The following is a 23522-nucleotide window of genomic DNA, read 5'->3' as shown; positions in this document are numbered from 1 at the left end:
TTCCCAGACAGAGAGGGGAGCAGGCGAGAGACATTCCCCAGCAGGAAGCTCTCTGTGACAGCGCATGCCCAGCTCAGAGGGAGCCATTCTCATGGTTTGTTCATTCATTCATTTATTGACTTAACCCTTAATTGGGAGTTTATTTATTTACTGATGTGCTCATTTACTGAGAACCAGCCAAAGCCAGCCAGTCTCCCAGTGAACATTTCTTTAGCTTCTCCCGTGTGCCTGGCCCTGAGCCCAGCCCTGGGGCCACGTGGTAAAACATGGGACTGTGCTGCACAGGGGCTGGACTGTGCCCAGGCTGGCATGGCCAGTGCTGGCCCACATATGCTCCTGGACTAGGCAAGGGCTCTGCCACATGTGTGTCTTTGCAGGTATGAGCCCGGCCTCTGTGACTCTGGCCAGTGCCCTCCAGGTCCGGGATGAAGCTCTATCTGAGGAGGAAATCTGGTCCCTCCTGTCCCTGGCGGCTAAGCAGCTCCTGGAGGACCTTCGTGATGGTAAGACAGTGTGTCTGGGGCAGTTGAGTCACAGGGAGTTGAATGTGAAGCTTCCCAAACAGCTTATTGATCTGTCATCAGTCCCAGGTGTTAGACTGAGCAGGCAAGAGACATCCCCACCCCACCCCTGTGGAGCTGCTCTGGGAGGGCAGCTCTGTCTCGGACCCATGGCATGCCACAGAGTTGGAAGAAAGTCTTTTAGCCTTGGTGTGGCAACCTTTCCAGGCATGGCGTTTAGGGAGAGAGAGGCTGGGAGCTCTGTGGGGCTCTCCCAATACCTGGGCAGCCTGGGCAGAACCAGAGACAGGAGGCAGGGGGCAGTCACGGGGATAGCTGGCATTCCCACATCGTCCCCTGCCAGATGCTGCAACCGTTAGTAGATAGAACCCACACACTCAGTTGTCTAAACAGGGGAGGTTAATATGAAGAATTGTTAAACTAAGATAGAGAAGTAACCATCAGGTATGAGAAAACTTGACATGGTCTCCTAGGACCGAGGGCATACCCAGTGAGGGACAAACTTTGAGGGGAAGCCCCCCTCTCCAAGTTGGGGTTCAGATCTGCTGGAGGAGCTGTGCTTGCAGACCACGATGATGGCGAAATTCTCTGCTTTACCTGGCCATGGGTGTCTGCAGCCACGGGACACACACAGTACAGGCATCGCCTACAGGGGCAGGGTGATCCCCTGGATGTGGGCAGGCAGAGATGAGCCACAGCTTTGGGAGCTGATGCCTGCAGGAGGCCGGGAACCTGCTGTGTCTCTGTAGATAGGGTTGCGAAGCTATTACTTCACAAGGTCAGGCTGAGGGGTGGCCTAGGGACCGAGAGTCCAGGGCGTGTGCAGGAGCAGAGCGTCACTCTCACGCACACACCGCTAACCCCAAAGAAACAGCAGGAGAGCCCGCCTCCCGCCATGTCTCTCCAGCGCCCTCTACTGAGAAAGCTTTGCATTTCTCTCGCAGTGAAAGAGAACTCTTGCAGTGAAAGGAGGGAGCAGGTATTGAAACATGGATTTGCAATTTCCAGGCACTGAATTGATAACTGGGCCAAACACTCAGATGTCCTGCCAGCCCGCGGTGGAGTTTCCCCATGTGGGAAATCACACGCATGCAATCAGGGTGAGGACCCTGGCATGGGTATGGAGGGAGGCTGTGCACCTGTACTTTCGGCTACATCTTCCTCCTAGTCTTCACTCCTCTTCCCTGCCCTGGAGGCTTTAATGAACAGCTAGAGTTTGTTCAGAAGGCCCGTTGCCTTGGTTTCTAAATTGACTCCAGAGAAATCAGACTTGTGCTAATTTCCAAGTCGATTTGATCGCTCTTTACCTTTTGCCTTGAGACTCTTGGGCCACCTGTGAACTTGGATGTGCTTCCTAGTTTCCCAGCCATTGCTGCAGCCACCCTTTGTGACACGTGCTCCTGTGCCTGCATGTGTCAGGGTTGAATTCCTTCCACTCCCTGGGTCTTGCTTACAGTTCATCTCAGAGAGGATTTTGGAAGACACCTGCTGGGCGCACTCCCACAGATGGTGCTCCCGATGGTGGCCCTATCTCTACACCCCCATCACTGCCTTGGTTTCAGATTCCTCGAACTATGTGGTCTGCCCCTGGTCAGTCTTGCTTTCTGCAACCGGAAGTCTTTCCTTCCAAGACCATGTTTCCCATATAGAGGCAGCTCCTTTCAAGGCCCCTGAACTGCTACAGGGACAGAGCGATGATGAGCAGCATGATGCATCTCAGGTAAGGCACATGGTGTCTCTGCAGCATCCGTGGGCCTGTCCTCTGGGAAAGGCCTGGTCCTAGGTCATCCCCAGCTCCCAGCTCAGCCCGAAGGAATACTGAAGCAGGATGGATTTAATGAATTTTTTTAATGAATTTAAAAAAAATTCCTAGGCTGTCTTGCCAGTAATTTATTAGCTCTTAGGTGAGAGCAAGTCAACTTCTCTGAGCCCCAGGTTTCTATATCTGTAAAGTGGGGGCAATATGACCTAATCAATCAGCTTATTATAAATACTCAAAAAGAAGTGCTGGAAGAACTATAGGTAAATGGTCTTGCAGCAGGTAGCAAAAACCCTAAAATGTCCCAATAAATCCTCAGATGGAATGTATCCCAAGGCTTGAGTAAAGACTGATGTAGCTGTACCAATGTTTATCTGTATTGTTGACATTAGTGACAAACTGGAAACAGGCTAAATGTCCAGTGAGAGTGGACATGAAACAAGACAGCATTACAATGAAACTGTAGAAACTTAATGACATGAAAAGTAATTAAATATATGTAATATAACTTATATTATATGTATATATATTTACATGTATGTGGTCTTAGTTGTGTATATACACACACACAAACACACGCCCAAGGTTCTAAAAATAAATGTCTGCATCGATTATTTCTGGATGTCAAATCAGTGATGATTTTTGTTTTTCCATGGAGATGTTATACCATGCTGCTTTCTGACAACATATGATACTTTTTAATCAGACTGAGTCACAGTATGTCATGTAGAGACAGTTTTGGCTACAAGAAACAAAAAGCCTAAAATATAGTGGCTGGAACCACAGACGAGTTATTTATGTAACAAGAAGTCAAGAGATTGGTCATCAGCTTTAGTAAATGATGACATTTAGTAAATGTCATCATTTACTAAAGCTGTATATTTTCATTCTATCCTCCTTAGCTGTTGACTTTTTGGCTTTATGCTTGTTGCCTCATGGTCACATAATGGCTGCCATGATTCCATATACCATATCAGTGTTCAAGTCAGAAACAAGAGGGGAAAGAATGGGACCAGATGCATGTGTTCCTGTTGACGGTAAAGAGCAAACTTTTTCAGAATCCCCCTACTTCATGTCTTTCACAAAAAATGAGTGTCATGGTCATGGAGACTTTTAGCCTCTAGAGTAGGATGCAGCAGTGTTTAAAGGAGTTGCAGATGGTTGTTGGGCTAGGCAGCCAACAGTGTCTGCCACACATGAAAATAAATTGTATTTCATTTACAGGACCATGGAATAACAGAAATGACAAATCTAATGATGTGCTTTTTCTCTTGGATAGATGCATGTCTATTCTTTGGGAATGACTCTCTACTGGTCGGCAGGGTTTCACGTTCCACCAAATCAGGTCTGTGAACAGGATTATCAAAGTCTTGCTAGGTGATGTCTTTGGATTTATTTAGTCTGTTTTTCCAGGGCAGGAACCACATCTGTTGAGCTATGCACCACCACTCTGTCCTCCTGGGTTCTAGGAAGGATTGCCAATTGATTTTAAAGAACTGCTTCTGCTGAGTCCAGAAAGAACCTCAGAATCCTACTCAACATGGCGCTCCAGGCAGCCACAATTTGGGATTGGCAAGCAGGATAAGACTTATATGCCACTCTAGTCCAGAGGAAGCAGGAAGCTAGAGAATGTTATAGATGCTGAAGATACCAATTTATAGAAAAGGTCTTAAAGAAGCCCTTACTGAAGTGAGATGCTTCCATGAAAAAGGGTTCTGTGCTTAATCCATCAGGGAAAATGTTCCCTACAATGTCTTATTCTTGAAGATTTATCAAAGTAGTTTATTAAAGACTCTGAGAAGGCTTAAAGTGCAGAAACTTTTAAGCTTTATCATAGCATTTTATAAAAATTTTGACTACAGAATGCATACGTGTCTGCTTGTATATGTAAATATTCATGACACTATAACAATTTTGTGGAAACTAGTGTAATGAGAATACATGTTGGAGAACTCTATCCAGTCTGTTTGGCTTCTCTCTTTCCTCCCAACCCTCCTTCCTCCCTTCCTTTTTTCCATCTCACCCTCTTCAATTCAATATCCTAGTGCTTCCGGTGCTCCTTCTGAAAAGAGACCTGGCCACCTTCCTCTTCTGTGGAATTGTTCACAGCTCTCCACTCCCCAGGGGGTTGCATTTCACTCCTCAGCACAGAGTGTGTGGCCTATGTAATAGCACACTGCACTTGCAAGGGCCCCACACTTGATTTAAAGTTCTTAAAAGTTCTTTAAAGTTCTTAAAGTTCTTTAAAGTTTTGCATTAAAGTTCTTAACCGTTTGAACAAGGGAATTGTCCTTTTGCCCTGGGCCTGGTTCTACCCGTGGTTCCCTTCCTTCCAGACACGTGCCAGCCTTTGCACCCACTGCTTCCTCCATCTGTGGTTCACCTCCCACCTTTCTCCCAATCAACCCAAGTGTGCTTTTTGATGTTTAGCTCAAGTTCCTTCCTCATCTCCCTCCTCCCTCCCCAGGATGGGCCAAGTGCCTTCCTGTGTGTTATGACCTTGTCTTGTACTTCCCAAGACCAAAGCCCTTATCACCCTGTACTGTGCTTGTCTCTTTGAATGACCATCTTCTCCATTAGACTTTGAACCTCTTGAAGACAGGGACTGTCTCCCAGCTTATATCTCAAGTAGCTATGCAGTCTAGGCACATTAGAGGCCCTCTGGTGTGCTGTGTGAGTGTAGGACTCAGTAGTCTGCATACATGTGAAGATAGAAATTCACAGCTGATGCTCCATGGCAGGAAATGGTAGAACAGCCTTCATCTGAAAAAATGACTTGCAGTGTAGATGAGCGTTAGAAAAACATCTGATTGTGAGTCTGAATTTGACACCCTTTCTATATAAATGGTGGCCTCTTAGACGCATGAGGAAAGGGTTTAATAAAATATCCATTTTTTCTTTTGCCTGAAGAGTTCATGTGACATGAAGTTCAACTAACGATTATTGACCTTATGCTGACCACTGGTGATTCCAAAGTGAAAAAGCCACAGTGCTTACGGTCTTGGAGCTCACATTCTAGGGGAAAGACCCAGTGAGAACCACCTAAATAATTTGAGAAAATGACAGGCTGCCCAGGTGAATGTGAGTTAAAGGCTGATCCTGGTTTGATCTGGGTCCTTGGCATAGGCAGAAATCCATTTTGTCAAGCACCTGTTTTTCATAGCGATTTCAAGCATGTGTTTGGGCTCCCCAGGCACCAAAGGTCGTTCCAGATTAGAGAGCGGCAAACCGCACACAGCTGGTTCAGAGATAATTGCTCTGCATTTTGTGGTCTCGGTGAAGTAGCCTGTGTCCCTTCCTAAGCCACGAAGGAGGAGTGGGCATCTGTCTAGTTAATGAGAATATCCGTTCTTGCTGGCCCTGGGCACGCCTGACAGGACATTGCCCTCAGTGGCTGCAGCCCTGTCAGCCTCTCACAGGGCTGCCCCGCTTTCCAGCCCCTGCAGCTTTGCCAGCCCCTGCACTGCATCTTGCTGACCATGTGCGAAGACCAGCCTGGCAGGCGGCTGCCTCTGCAGTCTGTCCTGGAAGCTTGTCAGATTCATTGGGAAGAAGCGGCTGTCCATCCGACTTCTGCCAATCTCCACGTCAGACAGCTGGTCGGCTTGGTCCTGGGCACCATCTCTGAGGTCAGTGTGGATCTGTGCTTTTCAACCTTGGGGCCTTTCCCTGGCCATGTGCGGCTGTTGAAATTCAAATGAGCTAAGTTATAGTTCATTAGAAGGAAATAAAACATTCAGTTCCTCAGCCACATCTACCACACTTAAGTGCTCATTAGCCACTTGCAGCTTTCGAGGGCCATGCTGGAGAGGGAAGATCTAGAACTTTCCTGTTATTGCAGTTCTACTGGGCAGCGCTGGTGAAGATCTTTGGGGGAGCTTAGATTTCTAATGTGGCCAAGACCTTTGGGATCTTTAAAAGAGCCTCTTTGCTTTAAAATGGTTATGTTTATGACCCACGAGTTAGCTGTCTTATCAAAATCCAACTCTAGGCCTGATATGAGAAACCTTCCCTGACTGTGCCTACGTCCCCGGCCCCTCCCTCTCCTCTGCCATCTTATTCCTGCAGAGGTTCCCCTTGCTGTGGTTGTCTCATTGTGCCGCTTGCCATGTTGTGTGCTTGCACCCATTGTGTGTTCTCCAGCGCCTAACAAGGGGTCTGGCACATACTAAGCATTTGGCTTAGGTTGGGTTACCTCGAAGCAAAGTCAGGGCATTTTTGTGCAAGTTAGTTATTAGGGAGGTGCTCCTAGGAGAGGGAGTGATGGGAGGATGTGTGGGTGGGACAAGCAGAGTAAGGTGATGGTCTCGGGTGGTCTCAGCCTGTTGTCATGGGTCGCTCCAGAGCAGGAATCAGACCAGCCTTGATTCCCCTTGAGGCCAGGACAGAGCTGGGACTCAGGTGGGGCAAGTGAGGTGCCAGCTGTGTGGCACTGCCCTTTAGCAGGGGGCGTGTTGGAGAATTGAGACCAAGACTAACAGGGAGCCATGTGGGTGGAGGGGAGGGAGCAGCTGGAGAAGCTGCCCACAGTCAGAAAGTGCCTCTCCCAACCTGTCCTCCTGTTTGGAACTTCTCCCTTGGCATGTAAACATGTTACTCCTGTCCACTGAGCACAGGATCCAGTGGGGACTGAGGGGCTCTTTTATTTGAAAAACACTAGAGCCTGCCATCCATCAGCGTGCATTGTCCCCTGATCAACACTGTGATGATGCTCAGCATTGTCATCAGAAAATTATAAAGTGATTTTGATCACTTATTCAACTCTAACTGGGGCACTGAGCTAGGTGAGCCACAAGGGTGTGTAAAGCACGCAATGAAGTCGCAGGAGGCAGACAGGCAAGTGAATTTGTTGCAACATGGTGTAATAGAGACAGATGTGAGTAAAGTGCTGAGGCGAGGTGATGAGAAGACATTGGTATCAGCAGTAATGGAGAGGGCAGAGGTGGAGAGGATTAGAAGTGGAGACGATGTAGCTCTGAGTCTTGGCAGCACAGGGGCGATCATCAGGGAGACCCTGGCCTGCCAAGGGTCTTGGCGTGAGCCAAGGCACAGGAGTGCGTGGGTAGGCAGGTTTTGGGGGGTGGGGGCGAGTGACCCATTTCTAGGCTGTGTGGTTGGTGAGCGAGCGTGTGGGTGAGCTCACTCTGGTGGCTACTGTGCTCCTTGTTGGACTCCCATTGTGAAGGACAGACCCTTCCACATTGACTCAAACTGATGGCCAGGCTGTATGTCTTTATATAAGTGTTCCCTCTTGACCTTGGGATGTGGATGTGTGATGCACTTGGCCATCAGGTGGAGAGGAGGGCCGTGGAGGAGAGGTCCTCTGGGCAGCGAGACAGAAGCCACCTGCTCAGGAACAGGCTGCATCAAGCGAGCTATGAGAGCCAGGCGGCGTGGGCTCTGGGGTGTCCGCATCGCTGCAGAGGTGGGTACGCCCTGAGCGTTCCCTGGGTGGGCTGATGATATCCACTGTATTGTTTCCTGCTCCTTTCGTTGTTTCATGGCCTGATGTCCATGCTGTGGGCTCAGAGAAAGCCCAGGCAAGCCCCATTCTTCCAGGGTGCCCCTGAAGAGAAGGGACTGAGCTTAGGACTCTGCCTGTGTCCTGAGGAAAGCTTCACTTGGAGATATAATTTAGCTGAGTTATTTATAGCCAACTTAGACTCTTTTTATATTGAGTTTTAACTGTCCGAGTTGATAAAAACAAATTGAAGCAAACATCACCAAAGAAAATTTTTTCCTTTAATTGATTTCTAGGCGGAATGAAAGGAGAAGCAATTTGTAAAGATTATTTTTATTGTTGCTCTAAGTGTGTCGGAAGAATGCCTTTTAGAATAATCTTCAAATCTTCTACTATTCTCTACTTTTCAAATGAATGTGAGATTTGAGAAAGAAAATAATGTTGCTGTCTGTTGACCCTAAAACAAAGTACTCTTTCTTGTTAGGCTTTATCTCTCCCAAACTCCCCCAACCGTCTGTGACTGCTATTTCTGTTTATGTTTTTTTCATGAGGAAACAGAACGTTCAAGGAACTTTGTCAGCATCACACAGCTATCAAGTCGTGATGCTGATATCCGTACCCTAAGTTGCTTAATGCAAGAAAACTGTGTTATTTGCTTCTGCCCGTGCCTTTCACTATGATGTTTGGTTAGTTTCAGAGAGAAGCACAGAGACCCAGAGCTCCCTGGAGCCCAGACTGAACACCTCAGCTCACAGTCGCTGTAGCATCTCTGTGAACAGGTAGGCAGCAAGGTGTAGAGTGCTGTGAACTTGGTGTGGGGTATTGGTGTGGGAGCGGCTGTACCCTGCTTCTTCTCTTTTTGATTATTAATGAGAAATCTCTTGCTTTTCAAGAAAAACCTGATCCTATTCCACTGGCAGGTGAAGAAGCCACCTTTAAGCTGATATGAGCTTAAGGTGATGAGGGGCCTGATGGCAGTTGTGCTGTCAGGGCGTTCTCTCTCCTCTAGGAACCACGTTAGGCTCAGTTTGGAAACAGCGTGCTGTTATGTAGAGACTATCTATGTTACATGAGCTGCACAACAAGCAACCATAAAACACAGTGTTAAAAACAATGACTCATTTAGCTTTTGATTCTGTGTTAGGAATTTAGGCTGTGTTCAGCCTAGAGGGAAGCTGTTTCCACTGTTAATTGTTGCTTCTTCTCTGACTGCTGGCTAGCGCCCTTCCAGTTCAAGTTCCCCCAGATCTTCAGGAAGGCCGACGGCTCAGCTCCGGTTCTGCTCTCCCAGAAAACTCACGGCCGGCAACTCCTTCCCAAAGGGGTTTTTTGCAAAGAAAGGGAAAGGTGAGCAAAAAGGATCGAAGGGCACTTCCACAGGTGGTGTGAGAGAGGAGCCATGACGCTGACACAGCAAATGAAAATGGGCAGGATCCTGCTGAGGGCCAGCCTCCCTGGGCTGAGACTTACAGACTGAAATAATCTTCAACCTTGTAATTCAGGGCAGTAGGTGTTATGGAGTGGCCTTGCTATAAACTCTGTAGGATAGGAGGTTGAAGGTTCCGGGTCCCACCATTCAGGAAGTTCACAGCTGTTGATGTGAGGTGAGGACAGAACAAGGGAGGTGGTGAGAGAGCTGACAAGGCCAAACGTACTTGGAAGGGGCCTTCTGAACAGGTGATGTGTGGAAGCAAAGGAATGGATGGGCTAGTTTGGGAGAGAGATTCTCCAGGCTGGCTGGCACAAGAGCAGGAGAGTTTGCATAAGTGTGGGGAGTTGGGGCTCAAGAGTAGCAGGCCGGCTTACCCCACTGGGAAGTCCAGGCTGACAGGCGAGACCATGTTGGGTGGCCCCTGCTCATGGCTCCGGGGACCTGAGACTCCTGGCAGGCAGTCTGGTCTCAGCTGAGGGGCCAGCTTGCTACGCCTGTGCTGGAGGGTGAGATCGGGCGTGGTCCCAGGTTGCACCTTCTGCCTGAAACAGCCCTGGTGCCAGCAGTCAGAGCCACTTCCACTGTTTAGATAAAAAGCACCAGTTCCTCCATGTGTGATACTGACATTAGCTGAAAAACTAACCACACAAGGCCACAGTGGCCATGGGGATGGGCACCCCTGGATCTGTGACAAGCACCTCCAGAGCAGGCTGTTCACCAATGAGGCTGTCTCTGCCTGGCTTTCTGTTTGAGCATTAGGAGCCCTTTGGGAATGTCAGGCCCAGAAGCTCCCAGCAGGCCTTGTCTGCCTGTCTGTCTGTTGCAGAAAGATTTGCTTAATGTGCTCAACTAATTAGGGGATGAGTGGAGCCTGGCATAGCCTCAGACATCCTCTCCTGTGTGGCGATGAGCACCATATTCCACTCCAGCCCCTGCTGCCCTCCAAGACCTCTCTCGGGTCCTCATGAGCTTGGAGGGATGGGGATCGAATGCTTCTATAATACTAGCAACTCTCTCAGGACATGCATTACCCCCTGGCTGCACTTTTGGCCTCTTGAGACAGAAGTCCTATTGGGTACCCATGGGGGACACATTAGAAGGCCCACCTAGGGACTTCCCTGGAGGTCCAGTGGTTAAGACTTCACCTTCCAATGCAGAAGATGTGGGTTTGATCCCTGGTTGGGGAGCTAAAATCCCACATGCCTTGTGGCCAAAAAAGTAAAACATAAAACAGAAACAACATTGTAACAAATTCAATAAAGACTTTAAACATGATCCACATAAAAAAAAAAATCTTAAAAAAAAAAAAGGCCCACCCAATCCTGTGATCCACTGGGGTTAGTTTGGGTGAATTTCTTAACCTTTTGGAATCTCCATTTCCTGCAAAAGGGGCTGAGAATGTGCACCCCACAGGATGATGGCTGGGTATAAATAATAATGGCATCAGGGCATTTCCTGGGTCACAAGTGTGCTATGAACATGAAGTACTGTGACACTGAGAATAAATACTCAGGCACACTACTGATTCAACATCCAGAACAAGGTAAAATGTTTACTTTGAATGTAAATCTCAAAGTTTTTTGTTTTCCAAAACTCTTGTTGCATACAATATATTTTTACATATAATGTGTTGTATAATTTTGAGACATATAAAAGATTATATGATGATGCATGAATTATGACACTTAAAATGAAGTGGACACTCAAATGAAGAGCTAGAACATCACCAAAGCCACACTTACTTGTTTAAGACATCTGCTCTGAGATGCCTAGCCTAGCTAGGGCCTCCACCCAGTTGATCCCATCTCATTGAAACCTGCTTCCTGCTGGTTTGGGGGAAGGGAATGCTGACAGTGGGTAGGAGGAAGTGAAACTATGGGAGAAGCTCAGTTCTGAAGCTGGGGGTCCAGCCCTGTGGAACTTGACTTTGATTTCTCTTCTTTACCGAGAGTAACTCTGCCTGTTTCCTCAGTTCTCCAGGCCGGAGTTTGCCCTGATGGCTGGAGAGGCCCCGGTGACCTTGTATCTGCCTGGATCAATTGTGGTAACTGCTGGGTTAGACTGAAGGGTGGTGAGCGGCCAGCTGAGCAGTACCCAAGGCTGATCGAGCTCTGAGGGGCTTACCATCTCCTCCAGGAGCCTGCCAGCCCTTGCCAAGTCACACTGCTACTTCACATCCATCCTTCAGCATCCTCTTCCCCTTTTGGAAGAAACCTCTGTGACTTACCAAGTCCTGCTTGTCCTTCCAGACAAGCTCTGTCTTCATCTCCCTATTTAGTCAGGAAATATTGTTGAAGCATCTAGTAGGTGTCAGGTAATGCTCCACACCCCAGATCTCTTGATATGAAAAGAGCAGATATTCCTTTTCACATGGAGTTGTGTTCCAGCATTATGCATTTATTTTCTGGAGAGGAAAAGTCAATCTCCCTTCCCTTGGTCTGCTGGCTCAACCCAGGCAGACCTGGATTGGGGGTGAATGACAGGCTGTCCCTCCTGAGGCTCAAGAAAAGAGCTTTGGTGTTGTTAGTCCATTGTGGGTACAGCCACTGTCTGGCTTGCTCTGAGATGTTTGACTGGGACCCTTCCTGAACCAGCCCTTTGGGGAGGAGGGGAGAGATGTTGGATTATATAAGTGGGTAGCTTCCCTGAGTGAAGGTTGGCAGAGGTTACAGAGTAGGGAGGGGGAGGGGGAAACTGGAAGGGGCCTGGGGCACTAGGGAACAGAGAAGCTGGCAGCCAAAACCCGTTACCAGAGGTGGGCAGGCAGGACCACTGTGAACCCAAGCTCTTTGTGCATGTTCTAATGGGACGTCATTTAGAAAACATACATTTAAGCATGCAATCACTACAAATTTCAAGAGGGCAACTGCAGAGCATTAAACTCAAGCACAGAGCACTTCAAGCACCTTCCATACCCTCCCCCGCCCCTGGCATGAGCACGTGTGTTACACAACAATCCGGTGACACAGGTGCGGATGAGCAGGGACCAGAGTGGCTTAGGGTGTGCCATGTGGTCACCCCTGCCTGGGACCATGGGGAATCCCACTCTCACAGGATCCCAGTCCAGTGCTGGGGAGTGGAGCTGCCGCTGGGTGTGGGAGGGTCATAGTGCGGTGGCAGGCTTGGTCTCGATGGAACTAAAGCCATCTGCAGTGTCCATCCATGACTGTCTTTTAATGAAGACATTCTGAGGAGGTCTGGGCCAGGCCTCAGGCTAGGCTCTGGGGCACAGGGAATACTCAGCCCTCATCCTTAGAAAGCAGGGCCCCTGAGCACAAAGAACCAGGGCAGCAGAGAAGGGAGTGGGTGGCTCAGTCCTCCAGGTTGCAGATGAGAGGTCCTGAGCCTGACTTGGAAATCTGGTGGGAACTTGCATGAGAGGATGGAGGGGAAGGGCACTGGGCGCAGTGGGCAGTGTGTGCAGAGATGTGGCAGACCAGCTTCTGTGGAGCGGACTGATGGGCTGTTCTGGGTGGCTCGGCGGAGGTGGCAGTGGTCAGGGTGGGGCTACAGGGGCAGATGCCTCTGGAATTAATCTGAGCAGGGTCAGGGACAGAAGGCAGATGCTGCTCCACATCTTTGGATGTGCCTCTGCTGATCAATTTCTCAGTTCACAGTAATCCGCTAAGCTCTAGCCCTCTCTCCTCCTTGGACAGGTGCCCACCCAAGTTCTCTCTGTTGTGCTCTGTGATGACCTGGGGTCAGAATTGCACTGTTCACTACTCTGGGGGTATATGGTTCACCGTTGTGGCCCTGGGCAGTCCTCTTGGGAAGTGGAGCCCCAGGGATTTTTGCAGGGGAGAGACATCCGCTACATGAGTCCCCCCCCCCCCCCCCCCCCCCCCCCCCCCCCCCCGCCAGTCTTCCTGGCCCCTGCAGAGCCTGGCCAAGAGCAGGGATTTGAGTCCAGTTCCGCCTTTTACTAACTGTACAACTCTGGGCTGGTTCCTTACAGTCTCTGAACCTTGCTTCTCATCTGCTGAACGGGAATCATAAACAGACTCATCTCTTAGGTTGTTTGTCAGTTGAATGAGAAAATACACATAAAGCGGTTAGCACAGTAGCTAGCCCATGGTAAAGACTCCATGTCTTTGAGTTATTGTTACGGTTTATACTGTTCTTGTTTTCAGACCAAAAAAGCCAAGTCCTACTTGGCTCTCAGGGGCCTCCGTGTGGTGCTGCTGAGCGGGCAGTGCCTGGAGGTGAAATGTGACGTCACGTCGACAGTGGGAGCTGTCTTCAGTGCCATTGTATCCTTTGCCAACCTTGGGGAGCTCACCTACTTTGGCTTGGCTTACATGAAGGGTAAGTGGCTCCCAGGTAGCCCACAGCTGCCCTGATGCCTCAGGTAACCCTGGTGTCTAGGTGTGCGTGTGATAGGTGTGCTCAGTCACACATTTGTGTCCGACTCTTTGTGACTTCATGGACTGTGGCCCACCAGGCCCCTCCGTCCATGGAATTTTCCAGGCAAGAGTATTGGAGCAGGTTGCCATTTCCTACTCCAGAGGGTCTTCCTGACCCAGGGATTGAACCCTAGTCTCCTGTATTGGCAGGTAGAGTCTTTATCACTGTGCCACCTGGGAAGCCCAATGTCTAGGGCCCGGAGTTCTAGTCCTTCTAACAAAACTGCTTGAGACTAGGACGCAGCACCTTATACACCTAGATACAGAGCACTTGGCCCATGACAGAAATGGAATAAATACTCAGTTCTGTGTTTTTTAATTTTATTTTTATAAAGTGGTCACTGGGAGGCAGATAATAAGCAATATCTCTTCTAAGATAAATATTTTATTTTCTCTTCTGGGTGCTAAGTTTCTTTTCACTGACACTCTCATCTTTGTTCCCTCTTCTTGGCCCCTCATGGACCTGACAAAGGTATTGGGGCACTAGGAATCCAGACAACTTGCTTCCTGCTCTCTCCTACACTCAGTCGGCTCTTGTCTCACTCTTTGGGCAGAGCTCAGGGCTGTGAGTCTGATGCGTGGTGCCTGCCTGACTGCTTTTCCCTCTAAACACTCTCTACTTCCATTTCAGGTAAAGAGTTCTTTTTCTTGGATGCTGAAACCAGGTTGTGCAAAATAGCCCCTGAAGGCTGGAGTGAGCAGCTCCAGAAGAAGAGCTCCCCAAATAACTTTGTGCTCTTTCTAAGGATAAAGTTCTTCGTGAGTCACTATGGGCTGCTCCAGTGAGTGCTGCAAACTTCTTGGTTTATTCCTTAGGGCGTTTATGTCTGTCCAGGCTGACATTAGAGTTAATGGGTAGGCAAGTGTTTGGCAAATTAATGTGTGTACACATTACAACAGTTATTGTGTCTGGTCTTCTTTTTACTGGATTCCAATATGACAGAAAAGGGGAAAAAGTAAGCGTTTGGGGACAAGCCCTGGTCAAAATGAAAACTTTACCTTTTTGTTTCAAACACATGCCAGTCAAGGTCAAGTTCTCTCTCCCCTGACCCCAACATGCCCTACCTCCCGGCAGCTCAGTGATGAGGATGGGAGGAGAGGGTCACTGCTTTGGGACTGGATCACTTTCTCTATTCCTTTGCTTATTAGACATATCATCTGACTAAGTATTCGTTTTCTTACTTGAGCCACAAGAACAAACATCTCCAGGGTACTGTGAGAAGTGAGTAACCCTGTGTCATGGGCACAGAATAGCCCTCAATGAGTGACAGGAGGCATGGTGTGGATAAACAAGATCACCCTTGTGTTACTGGTACTGCCCTCTGGGTTCCTACTGATGTGTATCCCATCTTCTCTCCTTTTTCTGCTTCACAGACTGAGGAAACCCTCTGACTTTAGTGTTCTCCTTTGCCTTCAGCCTTCCAGTAACCTTTATTCCTGCATCTCTTTGGCAGGCACAGCTGGACAAGGCATCAATTTTACCTGCAACTTCGGAAAGACATCCTGGAGGAGAAGCTGTATTGCAATGATGAGACTCTGTTGCAGCTGGGGGTCCTTGCCCTGCAGGCTGAATTTGGCAGTTATCCAGAGGAGGTAGGGGTGGAGATCAGGGGCCCTTGGGTGGGGTCACTGGAGAAGCAGTTATGGGACAGTGGGGAACTGTTGTAAATGTGAAGACTGAGCCCGTGTTCTTAGTACCTACCACTGAGATTGGGGTAAACTGCATCCATCCATCCATCCATCCATCCATCCATCCATCCATCCATTCACCTATCCATCCAACAAATATCCATCAAGTCTTCTTTGCTAAGCCCTGGGGGATACAAAAATGAACAGGTCAAGTTTATACATTGTAAGGTAGTTCTAATCTAAAGTCTTGCCTACACCCAGTAATGTACTAATTTTTGAGCTCATCATCACTAGCTTTCAGATGTTTTGTGCCATGACCCTGATTAAAAAAAAAAGACAAACATTATAACTCAACCTGTTTACATGTATCCATGTAACAGAAGTGAGGCAAAAGTTTAGGAAATAAGATGCACTTATGTGATACATATTGGTATTTCCTGTTCTATTCTAGTTAATTTATAAATGCTGGTTATGAACCATTCACAGGTCACCAATGGATTACAGGCAGCAGTTTGAAAAACATTTTTCAGGCTTCACCAATATCTTGCTCTCTTCCCAGCACATCTTCAGAAGTTGCCTCTAAGTCTGGAGCCTTCTAAGTCCCTCTTTATCCCCTTGCATTTTTCACCGTCTGGTATGGAGTATCCATTTCCTTATCAGTCTTGCTATCAGTCTCTCCATTAGAATGGAATCCACCAGACGGTAAAGATTTTGTCTGTTTTGTTCTGCCATTTCCCTCACGCCAAAGCAGAGCCTCAAATATAGGGAGTTTGCTCAAGAGCAACTTATCTAAGGAGTGGGTGGATGAACTGAGTACAGGCTCTTGGCTGGATAACACTGTGGATAAAAGTCATCCATCAGGAAAGTCAGCAACTTAATGTCAGGGAAATGTAGTTCAGTTCCCAACACCCTACCCTTCTCTGACCCTCACTTCCCTGCTCCCACTTCATCTACAGGGACTGAGACTTCACTTTCTTCTCTTGGCATGTCCCCACCCTAACCCCTGCCTGGGCAGGAAGTCTCCCAGGGCCAGCCTAGTCCACATAACCCCTCCCTGCCCCTTTGACAAAACTCCAGGCCTATCACTGCTTGGAGCTCCTTTGTGTCTCCTCGCCTCCAGAGCTGGAGTCCTAACCATGCCTGGGCTGCTCACTCCTGCCCTTGTGCTGTGACTTTGAGGGGGTCTTGGGAGGAAAACGGCCCAGGCACATAGAGGGTGCTATAAACCAGGGGTGCCCTGGCGAATCAGTCACCATCCTTGTTGCAGCCTCTAGTCCAGCCCTGTGATGGCTCCTACAGACAGGGAAGTGTGGCCTCCCAGGGCAGTGTTGGGCTGACCTTGGCAGGCTCTATAGATCGAAGGAGTTTTTGATTCCGACGGAATGAGGTCCAAACCCTGCCTCTTTTGTTAAGTCGCCACATGGCATTAGACATTATTTCTCTGTCTCAGCTCTTCATCTGCAAAATGGAAATAAGAGATAAGAGTAGGTCAGAACCACTGTCAGGGTGGAAGGTGGTGATGTGTGTCCGAGGCCCTGCACATTGCAACTGCTGTTTGCAAGTTTTCCTGCCCCCACCCCAGACTCAGGAGTGCTCTGCTGGAAAACAAAGACTAACTTTCAGTCTATGGATTCAAACATACAATTTTTAACCTGATGCCCTAACTTAACGCTGAGAGTTGACAGAAACAGCAGGCCAGGTCCACTGAGGGCAGTTGGGAGCACACAGGCCCAGACCCTTCTACACTTTCTGCAATCCAGGCCCAGACCTGACTCTAGGCACCCCATTCTGGTGACCCCTTATGCCCACCATGTGCCCAGTTTCTGACTGGCCTCACCTAGTTTCTGCCTCAGCCTGGATCTCATCCTTCACCTTCAGCTGCTACTTCAGATCCTGTCTCACCTCCACCTCTGCATCAGCTCTGGCCACCAGTGTGGTTCCCAGATATTCTCTGCTGCCCCCATGTGGCCCCTAGAGGCAGGCCTCTTCCCTTTCTTGCACATGTGTGTGCGTCTGTGTGTGTGTGTATGTGAGAGAGAGAGAGAGAGAGAGGAAGCAACAGATTACACATACCCGTTCATTTGTGCATCTACTCGCTCAACCCTAATTTATGGAGGGCTTGCTCCTTGCTTGCATCATCTAAGCCTGAGTCAACCCTGCAAAGTTGGTGTTATTTCCATTGCATTTTATTTAAAAAATTTTAAAAATAATTTGATGTATTTATTTCTTTGTTTTTGGCTCTCCTGAGTCTTAGATGCTGGGGAGACTTTTCTCTAGTTGTGGTGAGTAGGGGTTACTTTCTAGTTGAAGTGCACAGGTTTCTCATCATGGTGGCTTTTCTTGATGCAAATCAAGGGCTCTAGGGCGCAAGGGCTCCAGTAGTTTTGACACGTGGTCTCAGTAGTTGCGGCTCCCGGGGTCTAGAGCACAGGCTCAATAGTTGTAGTGCACGAGCTTAGTTGCTCCGAGGCATGTGGGATCTTCCTAGATCAGGGATCGAAACTGTGTCTTCGGCATTGGCAGGCAGATTGAAGAATTGTGCCTCTGTGAGGTTAGGCAAGCTAGTGAGAGCACTGTTGGGACTCATTTCTAGGGCCTTGCTATATTATGTGCCAGGCACTGCAGTGGGCACGTTAAACGGCATAAGGAGGTCTCAGAGTGCAGGCCTCTCCCTATATCTGGGTCACTGAGTGGGCAGGAGGAGGAGGCTGGCCCATCCAGAGCTGCAAGGATTTCACGGCAGCCTTAAGTTAATGGGCCTCGAGGCTGGGCAGCGCTGCCAGTCAGATCCAGGAAGGAACCTCGTGTGCCCTTCTAAGGGGTGGATATTTTGTCTGATAAATGGTTGTGGTGCCGCGGAAAGAAACATGATTTGGAAACCACTGCAGTGAAAGACTGGAGGCACTGATGAATTCTAAGCTGGGAAGTAAGTAACATGATTACATTTGCATTTTAAAAAGGGAGACAAAGACAGTTTGGTACAAAAATAAATCTCCTTAATCACATCATTGCAGCAGAACAAATTTCCTCTGGGTGCATTCTCTTCCAGCCTTTGATCACACATGGGGATTTTATGCAGTTGTAAACATTGCCACATTTGATTTGCATTCTGCTTTCTCACTCAATAGTATGTCTTCCCCTGGCCTTCCTAATGAGCTTTTGGGATAACCACGTGGTATGCCTCACTAGGACCAGAAGTTGGCTTTCTTATTTGTTTTCTCACTCGTGGGCATCACCTAGAGGCGCCATGGAAGTGCTCATAACTACTACTATTATTGTTCCAGTTGCTTCTAATTTTTCTTTTCAAAATAAATGACAAAGAAAGAAATACTTGTGCTGGAGCTTTTTTAGTTTCATGCTGACTTCTGTTGATCTGACTTCTCTAGTTCTAGCAAAGGGATGCTGGGTCAATGGTCCTAAATTAAAAAAAAAAAATTTAATGTCCTAAACAATTTAAAAAAATGTTTAATAGACTTTTGTTTTAGAACAGTTTGAGGCTCATAGCAAAATTGGGTGGAAAATGCAGAGATTTCCTATATGCCCTTTTGCCTCCACATATGCTTCCCCCACTATCATTGTCCTCCACTATCACTGTCTCCTACTATCAATTGCAATTTATTGCAACTGATAAGCCTACACATTGATGTATCATTATCTTCCAGAGTTCACAGTTAATATTAGAGTTTGCTCTTAGTGTTGTACATTCTATATGTTTGAACAAATTTATAATGACAGATATCTACTGTTACAGAATCATACAGAGTAGTGGCTTTTTTTTTTTTTTTGGCCACACCACGTGGCTTACAGTATCTTAGATCCCCTACCAGGGACTGAACCTGGGCCCTGTCAGTGGCCTAACCACTGGACCACCAGGGAATTCCCTAGAGTAGTTTCATTGCCTTGAAACTCCTCTGTGCTCCACCCTCCTCTTCCCCTACCCCTGGCAACTGCTAATCTTTTTACTGTCTCTATAGTTCTGCCATTTCCAAAATGTCATATAGTTGGAATCATATAGTACATAGCCTTTTCAAACTGGCTTCTTTCACTTAGTAATATGCATGTAAGTTTCCTCCATGTCTTTTCAGCTTGATAACTTATTTCTTTTTATTGCTGAATAATATTCCATTGTCTGGATGTACCAGAGTTTATTTATTCATTCACCAACTGAAGGACCTCTTTTGCTTCAAAATTTTGGCAACTATGAATGAAGCTGTTGTAAACACCCATGTGGAGGTTTCTGTGTGGACATACATTTTCACCTCCTTTGGGTAAATACCAAAGAGATGATAGCTGGATTATATAGTACAAATATGTTTAGTTCCATAAAAAATTGAAGAACTGTCTTCCCAAAGAGGCTTAACCATCTGGCACTCCCACCAGTAATTGAATGAGTTCCTGCTCTTCCACATTTTTGCCAGCATTTGGTGTCAGTTTCTGGATTGGGGCCATTCTAATAGCATTCTGAATGCTTTTTGTGTACTGGATTACCAAGCAATTTCTTCCGCTTAGTGTCTCTGAGCTGAGCTCAGAACTGGCACGGGCCAGCCCTAGGCTGGAGGATTCTGTCTCCAGCCACATGGGGACTCCTGTGCCAGACCAGGAACATGGGGATGTAGTGGGTGCTGTGCTATTCCCGTCAGACCCCCTCATCAGACCAACATGCCCATTCCCAGCCCCGAGAAGGCCAGATGCTCCCAGTGGCCAGTTGTTCCCAGTTTCCAGTTGTCTACCTCATGGACAGTTGTCCTCAGCTTGCGTCTTGACCAAGATTAGGCTGATATTGGCTTCCTGAGACTAGATGGGCTGATTCAGGAATAGCATGGAAGGGTCAGCTTCTCTATCTGCCAAGCTCTACCTTCCTCATTCCTTACTGTGAACCCTGAGGCCACTCCTCCAAAATGTCTGTGTACTTCTCCGTGCCCTAGAGTCCATACCAGGGAACTCAGTGTTGGGCAGTGAGTGATGATGAACCATAATGATCTTCCTGCAGCAGCTAGTGGGGCTGAAGCCTCAGGTTTCCAAAAGAATAGATGATGAAGGCTCAGGCCTGGGGCAGGCTGTTGGTGTCAGATCTTCTCTTGTTTGGGGGACAACTTCTTGAACATCTTGTTATGAAGAGATAGTGCCATAGACAAGGCCTCCCTTGTGAGAGGGGACAGTATACTGGTAGCACATACAAATAAAAATACTAAATAAATATATAAAAACAAAGCTTTAGAGCCAAGATTTCACTGTGCCATTTAGGAAGTGGCATGACATTGTGGAATGGGTGAGGGCTTTGTTTCTGTCACTTCCAAATGGTGTGGACTTAGCCATGTTAAATGACTTTCTTGTTCATTTGGCTCATCTTGGCAATGACAATAATAATACTGTCCTCTTACAATTACCTTGAGGATAGAAAGAGCTAATATGTTCTGGGGATCTCCTGGCATACAAAAGGGGGTCAAAAACAAGTGGCTTCTTTCCTCTTTCCCTTCTGTTTCTGTTATATGGTTTGGCTCAACCTCTAATATGGTAAAATATGATATCCCAGTTGGCACTTCAAAAGAGCATCTTTTCCCTGGGGCTCTAACTGAGTTGTGACTGCAGACAAGCTTCTGTTCTGCTCAGAGTCTTATAGAAGGTGTCTTGGCTGTATCCCTTTTCTTCTGCATCTTTCCAGCAGGTAGAGAACAAAGCCTATTTTCGAGTTGAAGATTATATCCCTGCAAGTCTCATTGAGAGGATGACGGCTCTCCGGGTCCAAGTGGAAGTCTCAGAGATGCACCGTCTGAGTCCTGTGCTTTGGGGAGAGGATGCTGAGTTGGAGTTCTTGAGGGTGAGGCCTTTGGACTCTTGAGAGGGCACATAGTCAGCAATACCTTCCAGAGATTTCTCTGGGGCTAGATGTGCTCAGACCCACAGGGAGGTACAAACACAGGACTTGAGACTTTTGGAAGCAGATGGCATTGGAAATGATCCCCCAAATAAGTAGGATTTATTGGGCCAGGGTGGGTATGGCAGGCCCTTTCTTCAACCTTGGATCTCACACAGTCAATGTTCTGTGAGTGGGGGTAGGCCACATTTCTCATAGAGACACTTTTGACATCTGAAGTACAAACTTAAGTGTGAGCCAAAAGCAAAGTCTCTCATGTTTGTGGGTGCACAGAGCCTCCAATGAATAGCTTTTGCTCAGTTCACAACTTAACACCTGCAGTGGACCAGGCACTACAGGAAACAGAGGCAGGAAGGATGTGCTTTCTGCCTCTGGGGAGTTCAAGCTTTGTAGAGAGGACAGAAGGGGACCCAGAGGCTTGCAGCACTGTGATAGCTGATAGCTGCCCAATGAGAACGGTGACAGTACCAGTTACTCTACTTCAGGGTGGGAGGGGCTGGCTGCTCTGCCTGTGCAGATAGAGCTGGGGGTGGGGGAGAGACACATGGGAGGAGGCCCCCTAGCATCCCCAGGGTGATGTACCTGGTGGGGCTTCTAGAGCTGGGGAGCAGTTTCAAAAGGGAACTCCAGGGTTTTTATTTCTTTTTACAATGTCTCCTGGGACAAAAATATTCTGTGTTTTCTAGCCTTTGATAGAGATAGTCTTTTGAAAGCAGAACTGCTGAGATGAGGGCTATCCTTTTTTTTGGTCAGTCACTTGGAACTTTCTGCAGAACCTAGTACAGTATAAGCACTTGAGTGTTTCATTTGAGCAGCTCTGGCAGAAAGGCGCTCAATGTGTCCCCTAATCCAGCCTTTGTTCCGGTTCCTTGCTAAGTGGATGCAGCATTCCCAGGACAATAAACAAGTGAGGACTTCAAAGCCATGAGCACACCTCTGGTGGAGAGAGGCTGTAGGACCACAGAGCCAGCAGAGAGGCCAAGGATTTGGGTCTGCAGGCCTCTGCACAGGCCCTGGCTTACTGTGCCTGGCTCATTGTGCCCCTTCTTCCTCCCACTGAAGGATGACCAGTGGTTGTAAAGGAAGCCACCAACTCAAGGAAAAATGTGGGGACTTTTCTGGGGGGATATCTTTTTCAAATTAAAGTAGTTGATTTACAATACTCCATTAGTTTCAGGTATATACAGCAAAGTGATATATATATATATATAAATGGCAACCCACTCCAGTATCCTTGCTGGGATAATCCCATGGACAGAAGAGCCTGGTGGGCTACAGTCCATGGGGTTGCAAAGAGTCAGACATGTCTGAGTGACTAACACACACACACACACACACACACACACACACACACATGCAAATAGGCTTTCCTGGTGCCTCAGACAGTAAAGAATCTGTCTGCAATGCAGGAGACCTGGGTTGGACCCTGGGATCACAAAGATCCTCTGGAGAAGGGAATGGGTATCCACCCCTGTATACTAGCCTGGAGAATTTCATGGACAGAGAAGCCTGTAGGGCTATAGTCCATGGGGTTGCAGAGTCAGACACAACTGAGTGAATAACACATTCACTTTTCACTTCATTCTTCCCCATTGAGACAGTACAATCAATTTGTATATATTCATCCTTCCCTCTGTCATCTTTGCATTCACATGTGTACATGCATTTATGTTTAAAATTGGATTTATATTATATAGTCAGTTTTGTGGGCTGTTTTTAAATCTCATCTCACTAAAATTTTGAACTTTCTTTTGAATCAACACATGAGGTACCCAAAATTTTTTCTCAGTATCCTGTTGTTTAGCACATAAATTATTTTAAATATGAGGCTATTTTAAACAACACTGAGATTCATATTTTTTTCTGCATACGTCTTTAACTGCATTTCTGCTTAGTTTCTTAAGGACAGACTCTCATGAGTAGAATCACAGGGTCAAAGGTTAGAAACATTTTATACATTGTTGGCATATATTGCTGACAGTCTACATCACAGACATTTCTGTTCATTTCTTGTCCCCTCTTCTAGGTTGTAAATGTCCAGAGGGCCTTGGATCCCCAGAACTCAGCACAGAGATGAGTTACTCCAATAAACATTTACTGGATTATTTAATTATAGCTCCTTGTGGCTCCCTTTTCCATTATCAGATGACACCTATTGGCCTATGCTTCACTGATGACTAATTCTGCCAGTTCATCAGATTTGGTCGAAGTCCAGTTTGGGTACCGCTGATGGCAAGATTCACACCTATATTAGCATATTAATCTCAGAATAACTTGTTCAAGGTTAAGTCAGTGTTTTCCAAACTTCTTCAACCATGGAGCCATTTTTCCACGTAACTAGGGATTGCCATATGCTGTTAAAATATTTTCCTTTTGTTGTTGAAGTCATACTAATTGTACCTTCTATTTTTTCCCACTTGGCATTATAACCTATGCATTCCC

The 23522-nt window shown here is 47.4% G+C and overlaps 1 protein-coding gene across 1 annotated transcript in view; it reads left to right on the top strand.

The window, feature by feature from the left end:
• The first annotated feature begins 361 nt into the window (after positions 1-361).
• The window catches only part of FRMPD2 (FERM and PDZ domain containing 2), a 64148-nt gene continuing 40987 nt past the window's right edge, over positions 362-23522 (top strand). The window contains exons 1-11 of the mRNA XM_061163075.1: positions 362-503; positions 2084-2241; positions 5718-5909; positions 7573-7705; positions 8433-8520; positions 8962-9088; positions 11146-11217; positions 13304-13478; positions 14208-14358; positions 15031-15169; positions 20871-21023. Coding sequence (XP_061019058.1) covers positions 362-503; positions 2084-2241; positions 5718-5909; positions 7573-7705; positions 8433-8520; positions 8962-9088; positions 11146-11217; positions 13304-13478; positions 14208-14358; positions 15031-15169; positions 20871-21023 — 1530 coding nt within the window. The remainder of the gene's footprint in view (positions 504-2083; positions 2242-5717; positions 5910-7572; positions 7706-8432; positions 8521-8961; positions 9089-11145; positions 11218-13303; positions 13479-14207; positions 14359-15030; positions 15170-20870; positions 21024-23522) is intronic.

This window comes from Dama dama, chromosome 15, assembly GCF_033118175.1.
Source record: "Dama dama isolate Ldn47 chromosome 15, ASM3311817v1, whole genome shotgun sequence".
Taxonomy (NCBI): domain Eukaryota; kingdom Metazoa; phylum Chordata; class Mammalia; order Artiodactyla; family Cervidae; genus Dama; species Dama dama.
This window is presented reverse-complemented; position numbering and strand designations above follow the sequence as displayed.